The 23844-nt window shown below is 41.0% G+C and overlaps 1 protein-coding gene across 1 annotated transcript in view; it reads left to right on the plus strand.

The window, feature by feature from the left end:
* The first annotated feature begins 5249 nt into the window (after positions 1–5249).
* CSMD3 (CUB and Sushi multiple domains 3) overlaps positions 5250–23844 on the plus strand; it is a 595264-nt gene continuing 576669 nt past the window's right edge. Inside the window, exon 1 of the mRNA XM_036400790.2 lies at positions 5250–5616. Within this exon, the coding sequence (XP_036256683.1) occupies positions 5439–5616 (178 nt within the window). The 5' untranslated portion in view covers positions 5250–5438. The remainder of the gene's footprint in view (positions 5617–23844) is intronic.

The raw sequence follows: 23844 nt of genomic DNA on the forward strand, positions 1-23844 counted from the left end.
TAAAGAACTCAGACACTTCTGGTTTTTACACACCCTATAGAATTCCCAAATCATCCAACTCTGCAGACAAGAGATGGCAGAACAATACAGTAGTGACAGCTTTTGCTGAGAATGCCCGTTGTCTAAATCTCAGACAGATACAACTACACACAAACATCATCTTGACTGATCATGACTAATAAAATACAATACAATAAATTTAGTCACTAAGATAGAAAAATCTTGTAGCAGTAGAACAAAACTAATTCCTTGGATTCCACCTGAGAACTAAGTGTCTTATGGTACAACATCTAAATCAGGAAACATTGCATAAAAGAGAATTGCATTCTCTCTCTTGTCTGCAAACAGATTTCACAAGTGGCCTCTAGTAGAATACAAGGAACATTTAACAGGGAGTTAACAAAATCACAGCTAATTCTGATGCTGAAACATAAGAACCCCATCTCCCTATGCACAGTGCATCTGAAGGAAATACACTTTATTTATTAAGTCAGAACTATAGTGGGTACTCTTGAATATTGCTGCTATTTAGTTTCGTTGAACAAAAAGAAACTCATTTTCTTGAAATATTTTGTGTTAGAGGCAGCTTAGAACCTTACTTGTGAAAGCTTAAGTAGTCAAGAAGAGGTCAGTAATACTGCACTTTCTCCTCCAACTTTCTCCATTACTATCTTTGCTTTAATACATCTTTTAATTGTTTGGGTTGTATTATCTTTACACTATGGCTGTATCCTGTACTGTGAATATGAAGCAGTAACAGCAGCACATAATAGTATCCCAATATTTATGGAATGATCTCCATGGACTCTTTTCTATTGAAAATTCATTATCTGTTTCATGCAGAAAAATGATTCTAGTCTGAGTGAAGTGGGAGTGGCACAATGGTGTCCTTCTCTTTGTGACCTCCCCTGAAGGACTCCAACACGTTCAAAAGCCTAAGTGTGGAAATGGAAGCTTACAGCATATTTGTAATACTCTCCTAGTGTTTTCAAGAATGTTAGGTCTCACTGATACACATGCAGTCTGTGTTCTGGGTCAGAGTTCAGACCAACAATCGTACCAGCATTTATAACCACACGGACTAAGTTATAGGAATACAGAATATTCTGCAGTCAGGATTTGCAAAAGAATTATATAAGTGAATGAATTTTGTATCCCAAGTCAAATACTCCTTTTTAAATATCACCGCCTATATGCTTTGCACATGCCTACATATGCTGTCTGTATTTGCAAGCATTGTGAACCGTATTATTCACAGCATTATTTGTCACAGAAGACCCCAGTGCATTTTTTAAAGCAGAGCAATCAGTCTATCCACAATTAGAGTGACGTTACCTGGAAGCAAAATGTAGGAGCTATTTAACAAAATACAGCTACCTCACACAAAAGTATATGACAGTGAATGAAGAATAACAAATGCAACTGAAAACGTAGGAGGAATTCGTAATGTAATTATCAAACTCAAATTTGATCTGCCTTGGCAAAGTGAGCAGGGAACTGTGAATGGGGAAAATGTGAATACCAATAGTAACACCTTATTCTGTAGAACTATTTTGGTGTATTTACTTCGTGGAGATTCAGAGGCAAAGTGCCTGCTTACAGATAGTGTAACTAAGGCATCACAGCCTGTCAGGTCTGGGATACAAGTTTTCCCCTAGCAATGCTGATATTCATGTGCCTGACAGGTCAGACAGTTAAGTATCTGCCCATTTCTGATTTCAGCACATTTAAAATTCTTGGGAGTATTTAATAATAGTGATTGACTTAATGGTCCTTGCCAAGTCACTTTCATCCTTGACTGATACCCAAATGATCAATAAGCTTGACCATGCCAAAAATGAGAATGGAGAGAAGGAGAAAAAAAAGAGGGTGAGAAAAAAAAAGAATGGGGAAGAAAACATAAAACACAAAGAGAGGAAGAAAACATAAAACACAAAGGGAGGAAGAAAAATAGAGTAAAGAAGCACAAGAAGGAAAAAGGGAAAGAAGGGAAGGAAAGAAAGAGAAGAAATTGAGGGGAGAAAGGAGAGAAGGAGGGGAGAGAGAGAGGGGAAAGAAAGACAGGAAGGAAAACTAAGATGGAGGAGGTGGAGGACACATTATGAGTATGAAACATACAGCATAATCTACAACTTGAACCCAGAATCACACAGAAGGTTATGGGACACTGGTATTGAACAACAAATCAATCACGAGAAAATGCAACATCACCGTGTTGGAGGGTTGGGGTGGGGGGTGAACTATGAAGAAATTCCAGTCCATCTCTAGCCAAATGTGCCTAGCATTTGCCTTAGTAGCTGAAGTGCTATTTTTAAAATGCATCTAAATTACTTGAAAACCTAAGGGTTTTCATTGAAAATTACTAGGAATTTCACCAAAAAAAAAAAAAAAAATCTTTGGTTCCTTTTTTTAACTGTAAGCAATTCTTTGTTCATGTTGAGCATGTAACTGATGAACCAAAAGTTCATTTTCAGAAGTAATACAGATAACTTGCAGCATAAATCTTTTTGGATGCCAAACAGATGTGACTTCTAATGGCATTAAAGTAAGACCTCAAATAAGTTAGGTATTGAAGTATTGAGCAATGCAATGCATGAATTAGAAATAACAAGTCTGTGTCTTCAGTATCTATTTCCTATCCTCTACAACTGATAAAGTATTTACCCCAAGGGATTTTGAATTTCAGAACCAGAAACTGTTCCTGGGGGAATAAAGGCAGACTTTTATTCTGAGGACACACACCCCAAAATATGAATACTCGAGGTGTGGCCATCTATGCTGTTCTGAAAGCACAGGTCTTCAGTTTTGAATTTCTCTTGAAAAAATGGATTACAGTTACATGCATAAATGTAAATACATGTATCTAATAAAGAGAGAGATTCCATAACTAATAAATGCAGTTGACAGGTTTACAACAAAGTGATTTTCACCTATCCCACTTTAGCTAAAATAAGAACCACTTGTTTTAAAAATGTTGAAAATTTTAAATGAAGTTTTGTCATAACACTGATCCTACCATGGCACTGCCCTTAACACCAACACAAGGCTCACATCACTTGTGCAATCACATTCTTGTGTCACTGCAGAGGAAGAAAACAAGCCTACCAAGTTTCAGTTACAGTAGTCACACTTCAGGACTTATGTGTCAGCAAGAGAAGGCTGTGGATGGTACACAGGCTGTGAAATATATACCTTGGCTTCTCCCCAGTCAACAAACATGTATGGATCCAATGGGACTGGTTAGTGTCAGCACTTGGAGCTGAAGTGATTCTTTCCTCACACATGAGAGCTATAGAGGCGGGTACAGCCAGCCGTGTGCAGAGCCACATTCTGAATCACTGCTGGCCTCACTGAAAGAGGGTTTAAGTACAGGTGGAAGAAAGGCACATACTGCTCACCCTGACACCCACATGGGAGCAGAATTACAGCCATGCAAACCTCCTCTTTTACACAGTGCTTTGGCAGTAAAGGGTGAATCATTACCCTTACAGATTTCTTCAATACTATTATCTGTGGTGTTGTGGCACTAGTACATATATTGTGTATATATACAAATATGTGGTCATACAAATTCATACATGCACCTACACCTATACAGAAAGCCTCAGTTCGCAATCCAAGTTCCTAACCAGGACAGATCTTTCCAAAAATGCATTCCATGCACGTAAGACACACCTCCACACAGTTCAACACAGGGAAATGCGAACCCCTCTGTGGACACACCTTCAAAGATACATGCTTTGTTACTGGCTGTCAAAATTTCCCAGCTCATACACCCATGTCCATTTCCATCGGTATTTCGAGTTATGCATTTACAGAAGTCACGCATTTAACACATGTACCATATCAGCCATGCAACAACTTATACACACAAACCTGCATGAATTAACAGGTGCGTGAACAAACCCGTGTGCACACACATGCGAGACAAAAGCACATCAGAGGCACACATGTGACGTGTTAGAGCACATTCACACAAATACACATGTACAAAATACACACATACACAGAGGCACCAGAAAGAATCCGTGCACACTCACACGAACACTGAAGCGTGCACGTATGCACAAAACACGTGTGCGCACACACCCGCAGCGAGCCACACAAGCACTTGGCACACACGGGCACACGCACAAACACGCACCACACGTGCACTCACATTCATCACGGCAGGCACACACGAGCACGCACAGACCCTCACTCGGGCAGCGCGAACGCTGACAGGCACACGGGCACCCAAACACTCACTCCGCCCCCAAGAGAAGCCTCCCACGCACGCACTGCGGGGCCCGGCACACGCGCGCAGCCTTTACGCGCAGAAATGCCCCCCCACTACTCCCACCGCCCCCGCACACCTGGGACAACACCCCCGCGTCCACCCACGTGCGCGCCTCCGCACCGCGGGCGGTGCCTGGCCGCCCCCTCCACAAGCTCCCCGCAGCGGCGGAACGGCGCAGCTTGCGCGGTGGTTGGGCGGGCCCAGGAGGGCAGCCCCAAGCGCGGTTCGGGTTCCCCAGGCCGGGGCAGCGCCGCTCCCGCAGCCCCCCCGCTCCTCCCGCCCCGCGCAGCGCCCCCGCCCCCGCGCAGCGGCGCGGCCCCGGCGGCCGGCAGGTGGCGCCCGCGCTCTTCTGGCGGAGCCGCGGCCGCGCCGCCCCCGCTCCTCGCCCGGCCCGGCCCGGCCCGGCCCGCTGGGAGCCACCGCCCGCCGGGCCCCGGCCCCCGCCCGCCGCGCCAAGGGGCCCCCTCAGCTGTGCGCAAGGGGAGCCGGGCTGTGCCCGCCGCGCTCCCCCGCCCGGCCTGTAATTGATGTCCCCGCGCAGAGCATCCCCGGGGGCCGCGCTCGCTGCCGCGGGGTGTGTGCCCGAAGGCGCGGGTGAGCCGCTGTGTGCGAGCCGCTGTGGCCATGGCAGCCCCGAGCACCGCACGTGTGTGCTTAATAACGGGGCTGTGATTGCTGCCGCGAGCGGGATGGGCGAGCCCCGCCGCGCCGGCCGCCCCAGGCTCCGCCGGGCGGCGGGGGGATCCCGGCACTCCGTTATCTCCCGAGCCGCTCTCCCAGGCAGAACTGATCCTCTTGAGAGAACAAGGGGGTGGGGGGAGAGTCTCAATCGCAAATACTGTTCGGAGTTTATTGGAGAGAGCGTGTGAGCGCTGAGGTGCTCTGCCGTGGCTCCCGGTGGATGCTGCGAGGAGGGAGGATTGTGGTGGGTTTCGGCTGTGCAGGGAGTTGGGGTAGCGGGGGGGGTGGGGGAGGAAAAGACACGATCGAGAGTAGCTGAGACTTTGTGCCCCCGTTGGAGAGATGGTTGAGTCCTCGTCAAGGTTGCTGTGGTATCCCAGAAACACCATTCACTCCGAGCTGTGACCGCGCACCATCAACAGCAACAACTCCGCTGCGCCTGGCCGAGGAATAGGAATTAGGAGCTCTCAAGAATAATATGAAAGGGATCTGCAGAGGGGAAATCCGTGCAAAGGAATCGAAATTAGCAGACTTTTGGGAAAGGGGATGTACTAAATGTGGCCGGCTGGACTTCATCCTGGTGAAGAAAATGGAGATTAAAAGTGGATTTACATTTTGGAACCTCGTCTTTTTATTGATGGTTTCGTGTGTGAAAGGTAGGGTAGTATTTGAGTGGTATATTTTTAGGGGTCCATTTGCTTTCTGTCAGGGCGTTGCAAGCTCTCGCCTTGTATCAAGGTGTATTTCAAAATATATTTATCTCTCATTTTATATTTTTGCCCTTGGTACTTTGCAATGGAAATATATAAACGATCGCTAAGGCGGGGAGGAAAGAAGGAGTTGATTCAGAGCTCTCTTCGGAGATAGGAAATGTATTTGCTTGCCAGAGCTGGCGTTCAATGCAGTGACTGAGCTGGGGCTCAATAAATATTCTTGCAGTATGCTCAAACGGAGACGTGAGTTGCTTCATATAGCCTCTAACTAGTGTATATTCAAACAAATCCCACTGGTTCACTTTTTTTAAGGTGACGATGATGTTAGTGCCGGGTGTGTGGGGGAATTACCTACAATTCTGGATTTCGGTCGAGCAGCGGGATCTTTGCGGGAATGCCTGTATCGATGCACTTATTAGTTTAACCCGTTGCGTGGGGAAAGTTACGGAGGAGCCCAGCGTACTCGAAGCCGTCTCACAGCCCGAAATGCGCTTCACGCTCAGCTGTCTGTACGCATGCAGGGCTCCCAGGCTGTCGGAAAGGTGCGTTAGGAATTCAGCCTTGGTCTGTCGCTGGATGCAAAGATCGACACCTTTTCTATTCCCTCCCTTGGTCCCTTTTCTCTGATGTGTGTGAGGGAGTTTGGATGGTGGCTTTTATCTCTATTTTTTTTTTTTTTCCCGAGGCAGGGGCTATTTTGCTTTCTTCTTGCTTCTGTGTTCATGAAAGGAGGGCAAAAAGGAAATGTCTAGTTAGCGGCATAAATATCTTCACTAAGTCTGTGCTTGCAGGCAGTTAAGGGAAATGCTACACACAGAGAAAAGAAGAAATATGTGGCTTGAATAATGTGCACCTGCAGAATTACACAGGCATCGCTAAACAGTGAAGTGCCGATCCCATCACGCGTGCCTTCAGTAAAAGGATCTATTCTGCTACTCCTCACAGTCGGCTGCCTACCCGAAATAATCTCCCCTTGTTTGTGGCCAGTGATTAATATCCGATTAATCACCCTTTTATCCCCCTCCTCATCCTCATCCCTCCTCCCCGCCACACTCATACACTCCCAGAATATGTAGTAGACATTATCGATCCCCTCCGAGTTTTTAGACTTGGTTATCGCCTACAGAGGTTGCCTGCACGGGTGGGAAGGAGGTGTCTTGTGGGGGTGGCATTCAAAGGCGCGCCTTCCTGAGCTGGCGCTGGCTTGGATGAAACAGTTTATTGTAGAGCTTTGCAGCTGCTTTTCCCCCCATTTGCATCGCTTTGAAAAAGACAATTCGCGTTTCACGGGGAGGGTCTGGAGGGCTTTTACCTCATCCCGCGTTATCCTGACGCGGGGTATCCAAGGGGCTTGCCTGCGACGTTTATGCACACTGTAATTAAAGGCAGCCTTTCTGTGTTTGCATCTATTGAAGGGAGCCGCTCCCGGCGTTCTGCCCCGGGCTGGAGACGATTTGCTGTTAGCACCGGCCCGGGCCTTTGGGGGCATTTCTTTTCCCTGGTTCAGCCTTCTGCCATCAGCGCGTTCTGGGTGCCGGGTGCCAGGGTTCGCAGCCCCGGGCTGGCTGCCGGCCAGGCTGCGCGGGGCCCGCGGGCGCGGTGCGGGCGCGGTGCGGGCGCGGTGCGGGCGCGGTGCGGGCGCGGTGCGGGCGCGGTGCGGGGGCTCCGGCGCGGCTGCTGCGAGGTGAGCGCGAGTCGCGGGGCGGCAGCACCCGACCGCGGGACGCGCTGAGCGCAGCGGAGCGGAGCGGCTTCCCCAGCACCTGTTGAGAGCCGCCGCTTGCCCTTGGGGGTGGGGTAAGGAAAAAACGCTGAGCACAGAGGGCAAAAGCTGCGATGGAGCACCAGAAACAGCCCAAGAAACAGAGAAAAAAGGGTTTTGCAAAACTGGCTGTTTCTACTTCTTCCCGTTGTTAAGGCCTAAGCTTCCCCGATCCTGGCAGTTTCCACAGACTTCCTTTGGACTGGGGCGGCTCACCCAGAAACTGCCGACCCAGGAGGTGATATTTTACATTCTGGATGTGAGTTCCTTTAGGCAGCCAAGTCTTATAGAGCTGGCTTACACTCACTGCAGCACTGCATCTATTCTGGATGTTTATATTAATTCTCCTTCCACTCCCGTGAATGAAAGCATTTTGCTTCGATTTACATTCCCATTGTGTCAACAGAGCTCCTGCCCCCAGAAAGCAGAGGCAAAGGATGAATGAATACCTGCCCACGTAAAACATTCCAGATGTTGGGAGCAAGATGACTCCACAGATCCACAGATCCTACATCTGCTCTACCATTGCTTTGCAAGGCCTTTTTACCACACCCCATCTCTGCAAGCTCTAGCCCATACCCTTCCTTGTTTAAACATTTCTGCTGAACAGTCCAGCACCACATCATAACACCCAAACTGTTGCTGTCATTCCTGTCATCCAGACCATTTCCACATATCTTCGCCTGATATTTGCCTCTCAGGCTTTTCCAATTTTTGTCATTGTCCTGTCATCATTTCCCCAGTCTTGATCCACAGCTCTTCCATCATTACATATGCCAAACTATCTCAGGATGCTTAAGGAACCACGCTCACATCTGGATAATTAGGTTTTCCTTGGATATATTAATATGGACAAAACAAATCCTTCACGTTTATCTATAAATTAATGACTCTTTGGAACCTTCAACAATATTAAAAGGGGTTAGAAAAGGGAGAAGAAAGCAGGAGAAGGTGGAAGAAAGGAAATTGTCAGAACTGCTGAGGAAGGAGTGATAGGGAGAGCTAAGTAAAAAGGAATTGTTCCTTTTTCAATTAAAGTCTTGCTTATACAATATCCCATTTATGCCAAGGAACCATCTCCAACAAAATCTTCCTTCAATAGGAATGGAGTAAAAAAGCAAAGAAATGACGCCACTGAAAACTGAGTGGTGTGAAAGGCATTAAAACAATCAACTACATCCATGATCCAGCCTTTAGAAAAGGCCAAGCAGAGTGATTCCTGATCAGTTACAGATCAGTTACAGGGGGTGATGAATCCTGTGCTCTTCCCTTCAGATGAAGGAGGCACCCAGGAAAGCTCCCTCCCCTCACACCATGGGAGAAATGAGAAGCACCATTGAGGCAAGGGAGATACAAACCAAGTTTAGAGGAGGAGAGAATGGAAAACTCCACTGTCTAACTCCCTTACAGAAAGTGTGGAAGGGGGCATGAAAGAGTGGGAAAAAATTAGGCAGCATCAGTGAGGTTTGCCTCCTGGGATTTAGGAGAGGACTTGCACGCCTTTGGCTTGGCACTTCCTTCCACAAAAAAAAAAAAAAAAAAAAAAAAAAAAAAAAAAAAAAAAAGCTTGCGATTGTTAGTGGAGGCAAATCTGAGAGGAAATCAAGCAAGATTCCTCCATCTCTTCTATTTGGCTGTCTCTCCAAGAGAGAGAGCACCAAGGTCGACTTTTGTCTGCCCGGCTAAAATGAAGCTTTGCCGCTGCTGTTGTTCTCTGTTCCCTTCTTGCAGTTGTGACAAGCAGAACAAGGGCAGCTTTTAAAATGAAAGGGAGATGAAGCACTGAGATTTTAAACGGCTCATTGACAAGAGAAGTGATGAGAAAATGAAAAGCATTTCCATTTCCAGTGATGGGTACCTGGCATGTGGGACTATTTAGCAGGGACAAAGCATTCTTTTAACCACCTCTGCCATCTCCCTTTTCCCTCATTCCAACCTTAATCCCGCTCCCTTCATGCTCTGCCAGCCCCTCCCCACCGCTTCCTTCCCAGTCACTTGATTTATGGAGTTACTGACGATGGGATTACTGGCGGATGGCTTTCCCCAGTGGGCACGGGTGGGCGCAGCGAGATGCTGGCTCTGTCCCCGAGGCGGGGATGGTCGGGAGAGTAACAGCAGGTTCAGGTTTCCTCATATCCAGATGGTTGATGCCGGCGCTGCATCTTTGTGTGCATGTGTGTGTGTTGAGTTAGTTCTTGCGTTTGTGCCTATGTACTCATGCAGGGGGATAGGGACAGCGTCGTCCTTCCTTTCCAACTCCTCCACACCCGCTCACCTCCTCTAGGGAGCCTCTTTGCGTAGCCCCCGCGGGTGACACGGGGCTGGCTGTGCTCAGCGGGCTGCGCACCGCGACTCGCCGTGTTTTCAAGCTACTCAGCTCTTCAGGGTTGCAGGCAAAGTTACCCTCTGCCACCCCCGCCTTTCTCAGGACTAAAACACAGCATGGCTGTGCCCCCGCTTAGCGCTCGCCTCCTCCTCCCCCTGTCCTGCAGGGCAGCAGTGAAGCAGCACACGACCCCTCCCAGCAGCGCCAGCAGGGACTGTTTCTCCTTTCCCTGCCGGTGCCACTCGGGTCTCACAAAAGGGTACAGGAGAGCCTCACCTTCGCTTTCCTCTCTTTCATTGTGAGAGGCAGCAGGGTCAAGGCGGAGCCGGCCCGCGGGCGGGTTCACCCGCGCCCGGCAGCGGCACCGGCCCCGCAGCGCTGAGGTGTCCGCACCTCCGGGCACTCCTGCTGACAGAATTCCGTCCTTCGGCTTTGCTTACTTTATTTCGGTCACTCCTGCGCGTCTTCGGACGGCAAGGCTGGTCGGCTGATTGGTTTGTTCGGCTGACACATAGAAATAGCCCCTGAGTCCCTAAGCACAACCAGCCCGTTCCTCTGCGAGAGGCTGAGCACTTGAGCAGCCATCCAGGGTGGAGAGGGACAGGCTGTACCTTCAACTCCATTATCAGCATCTCAGTTTGCAAGCAGCAGTGCATGAGACCTAAAGAATTCTGTGGATGTGCTTCAAAATTCCTCCTTTTCCAAAATTCCTGTGCAGAAACATAGCAGAAGCTCGTAGTATACCGGTGTTTTTTTCCTTGTTTGCTTGTGTTTGGGGCGGGGGAGGATGTTTTTGAGCAACAAGTCTAGCAGGATAATTGCCCATCCAGCTTAGTATCCTTTATCTCCAACCATAGCAATTAGCAGCAGGCTAGTGAAAGACTGTAGAGACGCAGCAAGTGGAGTGACTAGCACGTCCTGGATTTCAGCAGCCAACAGCTTTGGACCTCCTAAGATACAGGCTGCTTTTGAAACATCACAATTGGAAAGGCATGGACTGGCCTCTGTTCCTCTCATTTGTCCGTTGTCTTTCATTCTGCTGCCTTTTTCCCTTGCTTTGCCCTGCCTTGCCTTCCTTCCCTGTTTCATACTATGGCGTTCATATAAATCCTGCATTCTTTCCACTCTTCATCTGGCTGAAAGCACTGGTTTGTATGAACATTTGTGATAAAATTGGTTGTCGTTGACATGATGTGAAGAACTACCCACAAAATCTGAAGTTTGAAACCATTGAATGCACATGTATCTAGTAACAAGAAAGAAAATCACATACTTGTTCAGAGAAATTTGAAAAGGTTTTAAAATATCCTATGGGGATAGTTCAATTTGCCTGATCGTAAAAAGTTTTCAGGGAAAATGTTCTGAAGAATAAGACAGCCTTGTGTTGTAGCTTTAAAAAAAAATACTGTCTTAGACATTGTCTGATTTTCAGAGGTATTGAGCATTTACAATTTCAGGTGGCTCTAGTAAGAGTCTGGGGGACATGTTAGCATCTCTGAAGCAAGGCCAAGTGAGTCCAGCATTATGATACTGAGACACAGAGAAACAGTATAAGTAAAAGCAGCTATAAAATAAATTAAAATTATATGTAAAATTTTGATTCTACAGAATCTGGTAAATTGGAATGGTTTGAATAAGAAAGGCTTTATGATCTGCTGTAAAATTAGTTGTTGTTTTGGGTTTTTTTTCCCACTTATAGGAAACTTCCATTCTAATTCCATGGGGTTGTGATATCTCAGCTTCAATTACTTGCTGATACATATCATTCAGGTTGTGTTTCTGACCGTAATGGTTGAGGTTGGAAGGACAGAACAAAGCCTTTGAGGGAAATTAGCTTACCAATTAACTTACAAAGCAATTTCCAGCAAAGAGCAGTCAGAAGAGAACAGACAACTTGGTCTAAGCTGTTGGGTTTTTTTCTTAAACCCCTATATTTTTAAGACAGCTCTTACAATGTGAGATATTTGAAGAAGCAATTTTTAAGTCATAAATCAGAGCCGCATCTGATAAAATAAATTATTGCAAGGTTATAAACCTTACCTCAAAATTTTAAGTAATTTCCATGCTAGAGTTTATTGCAAAAATCCATAACATTTACAAGATTTAGACACATTCCTTTTAATCAAATTTACAGAAGAATGTTTCCTTGTCAGTGAAAGGGTACAATTTCTTTACAAAAAAAGGATAGCATTTGTCTTTATCTAAAATTCAAGGGACAATATTTGTCAATTATCTTAGGCCTAAATAGAACAGGGTGTGACATGTAATGCACTAGTTTTAAAACTCCCTTTAAAAAAAAAACAAACAAACAAAAAACCAAAAAAACTAGTAGTAGAAAATGTTGAAGATCTCCTTCCCAATATCCAGTTAATCTTCTGGGAAGTAGAATGGAGAAGGGTATTGGACTATAAGGAGGATTATTTAAAATACACATATACACACAGACAGACATTTACATTTGTGCTGTGCTTGTTTACATTCAGTTGTTTACCTTTCCTGGGCAGATTTACAATCATTGTTGCATTGCTTTGTTCTCACAGAACGGGTAAGATTTAGTATGGCTTCATAATTTCAGCATTACAGATGCTGAGTACCGTTGTAAATGTCAAAGATGGAAATAGTGGGAATTCATCATGTCCTTCCCAGGGTCTGAAATCTTAGTTGGGTAAGTTTATAGATTTAGGAACAGTGTTACTCATAAAGGGTGAGCCCTGGCGTATTGATGAATGGCAAACAAGGGATCCCAGCAGGGCTGCTCCTCTTCTAGAACTCTTGTTGAAAAACAAGATGGGATGCAGCCAGCACAGACACAGAGAGATGGACTGCCCTTTTTCCCTTGGATTCTACAAAATTCTTCATAGCATCATGTGTCATATTTGCATTGTATCATAGAAATAAGGAAAATAACAGTAAATAATTTTACCACAGAAACATTCCTGGGGTGATGAATTCACATCCCCCAAGGCCTGTAAATAGCACAGACTGTCTTTGCAAAAGAACTGAAAGAATTTGGAGGCTTGAGGCAGAAATGACTGAGTTGATTATTTGGATTATACTGGTATTGAATCACTATTTAGACCTTGAATTCTATTCTGTCTGTTTCCCTTATTTATGTATCTTATTAGCCTTATGCATGTAACTAGTTTGATTCAATTCTCATGGAAATATGTATACGTATATGTCTACACATGCATATATAATATGCATGTGTAGAAATTATATCCACATATTTGATTATGTTATGAAGAAATTCCAAAGACTGCATTGTTACCTGTCAAAGGCACAGGTAACAACTCAAAACTTATGTCCTTCCTAAGTTATCTATTACCTTTTAATTTATTGTGTATTCTGAATCTCAGAAGGAAGTTCCACTATAATACATAATTGATTTCACTAACAAAAGAAGAGTGATAGTAGTGATAGCTAGGTGTACTTGTTAGGAGAAAAGCTTGATGAAAAGAAAAAACACTAGTTGCTAAAACCAGTAATTAAAAAAAAAATAAGAATTGACTGTCATTCCTAGTGATTTAGGGGTTTTTTACCAAATATAGTTTCTATAAACTGTTTTTAGTAGATTGAAAACATCTAATCACCTTCCAAGTATACAAAAAAATGAGCATTTCTGTGCTATCTTCTGGTTTATTTTAATACTGGTATTATCCTTTGAGGAGATTGACATATCTCAGAGGTGGCTGTATTTCAGTGCAGTTAAAATGAACCTTCTGCCATCATCTCCTCATAGAGCCATTTTCAAACCCAGCAAGCAAATACCTTAGTTAAGGTAGAAGAATAGAACATAGCCTTTGAGGGAAATTAGTAGTTTGGAGTCCTCAGTGAAAATGAACCACAGAAATGCAAAGTACACATATTCTCATTGAACATATTGTTGAGATGGAACTACTTGAATTACGAAACCTTTTCTCCACTATTTAATCTGACCCATAACGAAAACTTCACAGTCTACTATTAGTTAGCTTTCTTGATTGCTGTGCAATTATTTTGGGAAATGAAGCTCAGTCTAATTAAAAGTATTCTAAAAGCCTATACTAAAAGTTGCATTTTTGCTTCTTTGTATGAGCTTTGACCCAAAGGTAACTAAATTTGTAAAACAGGATAGAAAAAGAACCTCTAAGCTGTCTGTTGTTTGAGCCCATTGAACGCAAAAGGAGAGTCCAGAATAAGATCTCTGTGAATAGATTTTCCTGTTTCTTTTTGTACTGAGTTTTGAATTACAATTTTCTTTACATATATTTTGTTTGACTCATAAATATTAATTACAACAGAAGTAATGTATTTCACAATATATGCTTGATATTTTAATTTGAAGTGGTCTTTGGAAAACTCTTATTGCATTGTAAACTGAAGGATTACACAAGTAAATTGTTTATGATTAAGGGAAAATAAATTATATATTTGGATACAGTAGGAAAATGCTCTTTCCCCATTTCACTGAGGGTCATATCAGAAGGATGAGTCTATTGGATTCAGTGTAATGATAGTATGCTAATACAATGTCAGGTGTAGTCCCTAGAACCCCAGAACAGTCCTGTTTTTGTCAGGACATATGATGAAGTACAGCAATTTTTTAACCTAGCTTCAAGATTTCATATTAATTTTTTTTTGTTTTTCAGTAAAGCATTTTGGAATTTGCACAATGCTGCTAATGGCTGCAGAGGAACTAGGAGGACTTAAGAAAATAGATTGCAGTTTAAAATGCTTCAAATTTAATTATAAATGCAATTTGGTTTTACTTGTATCAGGTTATCATATATTCCAGTATGGAGTTATATTTGAAAATGCTGAATTAGCTAGTAAAACCAAAGCACAAAAATTGGAAAGTTTCCATGTTAGTTTTATTGCATTTTTTTCTAACACATTCTTTGTATTTGCCACTGCCTTATTTTAAAGACATCTAATATGCTGAGTCAAAATCAAAAGAACTGAAATATAGTGGAAACCAAAAGTTCCAATCCTGACTCTTGGGAAGCCTACATGGCTAATCAAAGATTTGGGGAAGAAAAGAATAGGTCTTTGGCCACCTGACATAATCATGGCCATTGGCTTTGTGGTAATAGATGCTTTTTTCTTGCATCTCCAGGGGCATGCAGGAAAACAGACACACCAGCGCTCCTGGTAGCAGGCATCTGTAACTGTGTCCTCTATCAGGAAGAATTCTGCCTAATTCATGGCTATGCTCTCATCTTCTGTGATTTCCCTTGAATGCATCTGTGCTGACACTTCAGTTATATGACTCCTGCTGACTTGAGCAATGCTTGTTGCATAGAATGGCAGATTTGGGTGGGTTGGCAAGGACCTCAAAGACCATCAAGTCCAACTGTTAACCAGCAGTGCTGAGTGATGAGTGCCATGCAATTTTAGTGGCCACAAGAGAAGAAATACGCATAATAAAAGGACAATCTTTGCATCAATATAGTGCTCACAAAAGATCTCAGCTGATTAGAGAGTTTTTATTGGTATAATATACTGAAGTATATTGGCATTTGCACTGTCAGCAGTGGAAAGTTGCACCAATCAACCATATAAGACACAGTCTTTTTGAAAATGTACTGACAAATGTTTGATTTGCAAAGCTATTTATCTGATATAGAAATGAGCAACAGAATAATGTTTAATATAGAACAAGTTCAACAGCACTGCTGACTCCTGAATGCCTACCTCCATAACTTTCCTAAGGATGTGCTTCAAAATTCCTAAATCTTTCTAGTACTACAATTGCAGTCCATTGAAACGTGTATGAGTTTCTATACTATTTTCAGCTACTTTTAAATTAGACTACCCATAAAAAACCCCACCATTCTCCTTAGCTCTAGCCATATATTTTTACTACACTCAAATCTAGCTCATCAACTAGCTCCTATAATTTTTCTGAATTTATTCAGCCTCCTCTGCACTTCTGGGCTCCCTTCCCAAATTCTCTTCCCACTCCACAAGTACTGCTGGAGAAGTCCCAATAACATAAAGCCTGCAGAAAATATAGAAAGTTCTCTTCAATTTCCATGTAATTTGTAAAGTCCTTTTTTGGCCCAAAGTAATAATCATGTAAGGGTAATATGCTAGGAAATGAAATATCCTCCCAGCCTTAGAGTCATAGATTAGACTTACTAACTTTTTCAGGAAGTTCTTTGGATTTTATATCATCTCCAAGAGTGCAAGATTGAAAGAGTGGTTTTTCAGTTATATTTCTTTTCATTCTTCAGTATCTCATGCCTGTTTACCTGATTATTTTTTGGTAACCAAAATAATACCCATTCACCCCAAAGAAGAAGACTTCAAAACACACTTAAAAAAAGTCCAGAATTTGATAGTGAGATATTTTTACACTCACTTGTGTATAAATGAACAGTGTAGAATCAGATAGTTAAAATTGGAACACTTGATGTATTTTGGAAATCCAAGATATATCTTCTTGGTTTTTCAAGCTCTAATGTATACAGTTTAACTGTCCAAGTCACATGACAAGAGAAATTTTACAGATCTAATATTACTCTTGTTAATCCTTTACTAATATCATTTTTCTGGGATGACCACTGACTTGTTGGGACTCTGGATTCTACATAATATTGTAGAATATTATAAGAATAATAAATAAGAATATTATAAGAATAATAAATAATAAATAAGAATATAAAAGGAAAAAAATCGCATACGGTAAAACCAGGCTAGATTTGTCGGGATGCTGTTACACACTTGCTCCCATTGACTTTGTGTATTCCAATGAAGGCAGGAGGGTTTGCTGTGTATCTGATTTGTGAAAGGTACTGCTCCAAATTGCTCCCTTTGGGGCCTCCTGTATTTGTCCCCTCTTTGAAATCCATTGACAGCTGAGTTAACACAAATCTAAGAGTCAGAGTGTGCTACAGATACCAACTAAGAAGAGAATCTGCTCATCAGAACCACTGTAATTATTAAGGAGACATGAATTTCCTCCAGGAATTTACAATAGATCTGAGGTAACTATACGGAAAATGGATAATTTATTTTAGAATATGTATGCAATACAATGAGCATTGAATCATCACTTCTGAAAACATCACTGCATTGCAATATTGAGGTGTTTTCTGAAGAACATTTTCTTCATTCTTACAAGTTTTATTATTTTGCATTGTTAAGCTAGTACACAGTGTCCTGTAGGTAAACATCCTCTGGCCAAACTGATATGGGTATATTTTTTGATCAACCATTTCTCCTCATCTGCTTCCTCCATGCTTCATATGTGCAAAATTTATTTCCACTATCTCTTTTGTATCATACCTTTTTTGTGCTTTTAATTCAGATTGCTCTGGGCAAGGTTCCTATTTTTGTCTGGCACACTTGGATGATTGTGCACTTTTTAGAAGGTGTATCTTTGATTTTTCCTCTTTTCCCATCTCTTATCAGTATGTCCATATTTTACAATCTTATTGTCTTTTTTTTTCTTACATGACAATACTATTTTTTTATTTCTTTTCTATTGATGGCTCAGTTGGTGTTCCTAACAGTGTTTCTATTTCACACTGCTTGGTGGCTCTAAGTCTCCCCATTCAAAGCTTCTTGCTTCTCAAGTGAGAAGTGTACTTTTGAAAAGAGTGATCATCCATTAAATTATAACCTTATTGAAATATTTACCAGTAGATTATTTTAGAGCTTGTCCCCAGTGAACTGAAGATTTGTCAATGACTTTTAGCAGAACAGAGCATATTGATACTAAAAAGCAAAATACTCATTCAATACAGAGGAGTTTATTTAGGATGTGACAGCTCTACAAAACTGTTTATATCTTGCATGGAACTGAACTGATTAAACTGAAAAGTTGTAACAGATGAACTCCACCAGATTCTATTTGCCAGTACCCTAAAATGGTATTAGAGCTAGATGGGTAAGTTATTGACACTCAAAAACCTTACAAGCTTTGGTCCCTTTCGGTTCACTGTCTTATGAATAAGAGTAGTTAAGTGAGTCGACAAAAACAATACTTCAGACTACAAGATTAATAATTGGGTTTTATTATAGTTTTCAAATCCTATTCTAATTCATCATTCATTTATAAAGATGGCAGGAGTAAGACTACAGTTGCAAGATGACCAAAAATCTAAAATCCTTTTTAAAGTTTAAAGTAAATAGTATCAAAATTTTAGAAGACAATGAGTCAAAAGTTTATTAACCAATCACTTTCTTTTTTTTTTTACTGATTTGGTCTAGAATTTGGCAGAAACACATGAGGAGCCCTGAGAGTTTAAAGTTTCTGGCTGATCTCTAAATCTAAAACAGCTGAGCAGATTTAAATATTTTGTGTAAACAAATTTGCATCCAGGCTGCTAATCTGCATGCCAGCTTTCAGCTTGACATTTTCTGAAATGATGGAAAAATGCTAAGCCCTTAATACTAAATGGAGTTCATAATGGAAATGCTGACAGACCCTTAATTACCTGTATTGTGATTCTGCTGAAAGCTTCTTTATCTGTCTAATCTTTCACAATGCAGTTAAATATATAAATTCTTGAAAGGAGGAAGAAAAGGAAATTTGTGTTGGAAATACTAAACTGTAGCAATGCTATATTTTCTTCCAGACATCCACTTATGGAGGCAGCAATGACAAAAAAAATATTTTAAGAAAGATATAGCATTATCTGTGCAAATGTAAAGGCAGCCGGTGATGCTTAAAAGTTTAACTTAAACTCCATTTTTCAATCTTTTTGAGTCACCTTTCTGGCAAAGTATGATTAAACAGATGCAATCAACCATTTTTAATATGATAATGAGGTATTATCATAGAAGAAATTTCTTATTGACTTGACATGGCAAAAAAATCACAACCAACAAAACATATTGAAATTATCATTCCACTGCCCTAATACTGTGTACTTATGCTTAACTCTTCTTCACTGAGTGGAGGAGGAAGCAGAGGATAATATGAGAGAAATGCCATTGTCTGGACTCTAATTTACAAACTCTGTAATGTAGAAACTCCACTATCTGCCAACTTTAGAATAGAGTCTTTATGATTCTCTGGAAGAGATTGTTGTTGTTGTTGTTGTTGTTTGTTGTTGTTGTTGTTCCCACCATGAAAATCTTCCCCAGTTTGTCCAGGCTATAACCACCTGAAAAACTAGACAGTATTTGCTCTGCAGAGATTGCTTAGGGTGGATGACTCAGACATCCCATCCTTGCTGCAGCTCCACACAATCTCTGTCCCAGCCAAGGCACACAGCTGTGCCTGTGGAGCAGCTTTCACACAGGACCTTCAAGGAAACAGAATATCCTCTAGCATTTTTGCCTTTATGCTTTGCTGGGCGAATGAAATCTATTTCTCCAAGGTTCCCACAGCAATGACTGACAAAGCTCAAAGAAAATATCCTGAATGAAAATGAGAAACATACCACTCTGATACCGTCTTTCCAGACTGCCACCTTCTCCGAAAAGACACCTGGAATTTTAATTTTTCCTTATGAAGAAACTAGTTCAGTTCCAAGATCAGCTATTTGCCCATCCCTGTATCTTCTTTAATATGAGTCTGCCTTTCTTGACATAAGGAAATTAGAAGTCTGGGCAGTGCTCATGATAGGGGTGCATTGGTGTTTTTTGTAGGGGATAGATTTCACTCTCTTTGTCTTACTCTGCTGTTTGTGGAAGTGTCACGGAACATGAAGTCAGTAATTTCAAAGAAATTTCAGTGATGCGTCTGAGGTCAACTCTGAGTTCAGCTCTCAGGTCAACTCTGAGTTCCAAGCTCATCATCATGCAGGTATCATTTAGTTATATTTTCCTATATGCATATTAATAGCTAAAACTTGCCTACTTCTGTGTTTGCACACCTATTGATTTTGAGAGGACATTTTGGAATACTTTGACATTGCTGCATCATTTGATTACCCAAAACATCTTAACATCTCCAGTCTAGCAAATTTCCCTACATAGTCCTTACTCTGCTGAGGATAGAGATGTGAGGAAAACTGATGCCATCACTAATCTGAAAGTGGCAATCCCACTTTTGATTCATCATCTCAGCAAGTGATCATCACTTATTCTGTGTCTTATATTTTAACATCTTTAAGTTCATTAAAGGATCTTTCCATACATCCTACGTATTTTTAATAGCTTTTGGCAGTGAGCCTTGTCAAGAGATTTTTGCATGTTCACAGTGACTAAACCTAAAAAAATTAGTTTTTCTGATTAATGGACCTATACCCAGAATTCCCTTCTCTGGTGTGACAGCTTTAACCAAGGACCAAAAGCCACAGGAGAAGAGCTGCCTGGATACATTGCCTTCTCTACTAACCAGAAGAACCATAAATATTTTCTAAATCAGGGCACTTTTCATAGTACTTCTGAGATACAATGAGACTGTTTAGTACTTTAATAGCTGTCTTGAAAATATATTACTGGAGTTGTAGGAAATGGTGCTCTTTCTGTTGGAAGCATTTTCTAGAATTTGAACAAATTACTATTCCAAGCAAAATTTAGAGACACTGAGCTCTTGCAGTTGTCATGTTTCAGATGAGATGTTGCTGGCATGTCTGCTCCTGAAAGATTGCATGGTATTTTTCACAGAAGATTGTTATTAGCCTTCATCTGCTGGCTGAATTCCAATTTGGATAATTGCAGTCTGCTATCTAAATTCTCTAAGCAGAGTGTGTTAAATAACCTTCTATACTTCCTTTTCTAATCTTCTGAGGGGCATTTCTGAGAATTATTAAATAATAGATCTATTTAATCTAAAAGGCAGCTGCTTCAAAATGCAAGGGGAAAGGAACTGTTTTAGAAGGTGTGTTGACTACTCAGTGCTCAGTGATAAATTACACAGTGGCATTGGTGTAGGAAATGCTCCTTAGCACTGTACAAGAAAATAAGGAAACTACCTCCTTAACAAGATTGCTGTAATTTAATTAAGAGTTCATGGATACATTTTAGATAGACAATACAGTATGCTCTTCCAAGATGAGAAGCACTAGCCTGGAGAAATCCATATAGAAGTTTTTGGAAAAGTTACAAGTTATTGAAGGTTGAAATAAAGATTTCTTATTCGAGATGAAGGATTAATACACACAACTTTAGTACACAGGAGAATATAGAAAAGTGCAAAGCTTTGAACTTCCTCAGATATTAAAAAAATCAAAGGGAGAAAATGGGTCAGTTGGACCAGTCATGAAGTCAAGTCCCAGATTTGAAATAAATGGATGAAAAGGAAATATTGCAGATGTAGTTGAGTACAACATTTTGCTGATTACATACTAGTTCAGTTGTTTCTTTCAATGTGAGAAAAGAAGGGAAGGGAATTCAATATTAATCACAATTGCTTGACATGTCTTTGAACATGTGTAATTATTGGACTAGTTTAAGGATAATTTGTTAAGCATCAGCTCATTGGTCCATCAAAAGTGGTGTTTGCTTCTCCCTCTTGGCCTGATGGTAAGTAATAGCATTCAGCAAAGTGAGAAAGAGAAAGGAAGCAAAGAGATGCCACAGAAATGTCTTGACTCAAAATGTGGTCTCATATTCACAATCTCCATCTTTCCTTGGGGCCTGTTGACACAGATGTGTTAAACGAGAAGAAACCCTTTCCTGTACCCTTTCTTCCAAACTTATTTACCTTCCACAGAATGCCCTCTATCAAGCCCAAAGATTTTTGGTCTCCATGAAGAAAAGACAACAATGTCAACATTTTTGCTCATGATTGTTCCACCCTGCATTTTGAGAACTTTGTACAGGTTCACAGTAAAACTTTTTTGTGGGGGGTTTTATAGAGAACAATACAACCACATAATAATTCTATGACTCCTGTTACTGTTTGGCATTATTTTAGTTCAAGAAAAAGACATCATACCCACTTGTGCTCTTAAACTATGTCTAAGCTCAGTCCAATCTGTTTTAAAAAGCATAATAACAAGATCATTTTAGGTAATGTTATGTTCAAATTAGGCATTCACTGGGTTGATGCATGTCTGGATGGAATGGAAGCAGAGGTTGTTTACAGCCCTTTGAGAAAGCATTTAAGTCTGGTTCTAAGAAAACTCTGTTATAACAGTGCAGGTGGTTGAGTTGATTGCGATCTTGAAGATTAAGGGTATCTTCATTTCTCTGATGTTACAGAAACACAAGGAACTTCTTGGCCTGATTGTCACTATGACTTACTGTTGCCAAAAACTGCATTAACTGCTATTTTGGAGCCTCCTCAGTACAGAATTTTCATTAGCTTAGTTTCTTGTATGAATAAAAAATTAGTAGATATGAGTGTAACACAATATGCACAGTTCCAAACCAAGTAGCAGCATTCTTAAGATAATGATCAAGAGAAAAATGGAATGAGCTTATTTCTCTGTTAAACAGCTTCATTATCTGTTGGTTAGTGAAAATTCAGGTACTTTTGTGTGCAATTTAACACTACATTGCCAGAAAGATTCAGTATATATATTGCAGTTTGAAATGCACTTTGAAGTCTTCTGTTCTTTATAGTTGTGTAAGAAATTGGCTTCAAGGGAATTGCCACTATCCTTTGCTAGAGAAAAACCAAAAATAAAATCTTGAAGTTAGTGGGTCAAATATCATCTGCTTTAATTACTTTAAACAGATGGAAACCATGAATAATTATTCATAAAAGCCTTTTTATATGCTTTTTCAAGGGGTATTATTGCAAGATTTTTTTCAGTTACATAAATAGCAAAGTTAAAAAGAGCAAGTAATATCACCTCATATCTTCATTAAGAAACAGCAATAAATGGTTTGTTTTATAAGTGCTCTGAGAAGTTGCATGGGTCCAAATCCAATTCAGACAGCACAAAAAATTTCTAATGATTGAGATCAAATTTGATTGAAGGATTTATTTCCAAGTTTCATTAATTCTTGCTGCTAAGAGGGCAACTGGGTATTAGTTTCTTGGAACTAGATTTTTCACTAGGAGAAGAAAACATACCTCTTTTCAGATAAACGCTCAGATAATGCTTGATTTCTACCAAAGGAAACTGAGCAACATTTTCAAAATTCACAGAACATGAGTTCATTCATACATGAAAGATTTTTTTCCTGATGATTACCCCACTTTCATAATTGTATTACATTTCAATTTGCATTTAGATATGTATTATTTCTGATTTTGTGCTCACTAACATACCATGTTTTTGCACCTAAAATCAAACATTTTCCTGCTGACTAGTGGAATAAATATTCTTATATAAAATTCTGAAACATATAAAAAAATCAAAACCATGGTCAAACAACTGTATCACGATGGCTATTTAGACCCATGCCTCTGCTCAGTTTCCCACCCTTCTGAGCTTGCTGGATATTTGTATCAGCTTCTGAAAATTTCTCCCTGTCCATTCTTACAGTTCAAGGTATACCACAGTATAAAATAATTTACACAGTTACAAGTGCTGAAATAATTTACTTCCTACAGTCCATCAGCACATTTCAACTAAGAGGCAGCAGGTCTTTGAGTTGCTGTTACACAACTACAAAACAGACATATGAGAATGTCTATTTCCTCTTGCACTCACTTGTGGTAGTAAACTCAATCCTCTGTAATAGCACACCTTTCTTTTTTTATTTTTTTAATATATTTCTGGCAGTTCCTAAAAAAAGAGCTTGACTTTCAGAAAATGGAAGAAAAAAGGTAGGATTCCTCAAGTGACTCTCATTCTACATTTCAAAGACTAAAACAGAAATTTGAGAGAAGAAGTTATATATTTGCAAAAATAAGCAAAAGTAATTGTTGCTTGTTTCTGCACTTTAATAAGAATGCACTGTACATTGCTAGTTAACTGCAAATAAATTACAAATTATGGTTTTGCCTTTGATATATTATTTTTCCTTCCCAAGACATTTCAACACCTGTTTATCAAAACTGCTTAGGCAACCTCACCAAAATTAGTTTTGTTCCTGTTTTCATTATAAACATTGTGGCAGGTTTTTGGTTGGTTGGTTGTTCTGTTCTTATTTGAGAAGTGGTCTAGGGGTCTTTTTTGTCTCATCATTACAAGATTTCACAAACTTTCCCTGTTAGGAGTGAGAACTAATGAAAAAAAGAGCCAAACAAACCTTGTGAGGGTGTTTAGGGCAACATGTTCTGGCCTGACTCCACAGATGCTCA

Source organism: Molothrus ater, chromosome 1 (assembly GCF_012460135.2).
Source record: "Molothrus ater isolate BHLD 08-10-18 breed brown headed cowbird chromosome 1, BPBGC_Mater_1.1, whole genome shotgun sequence".
Lineage (NCBI taxonomy): Eukaryota > Metazoa > Chordata > Aves > Passeriformes > Icteridae > Molothrus > Molothrus ater.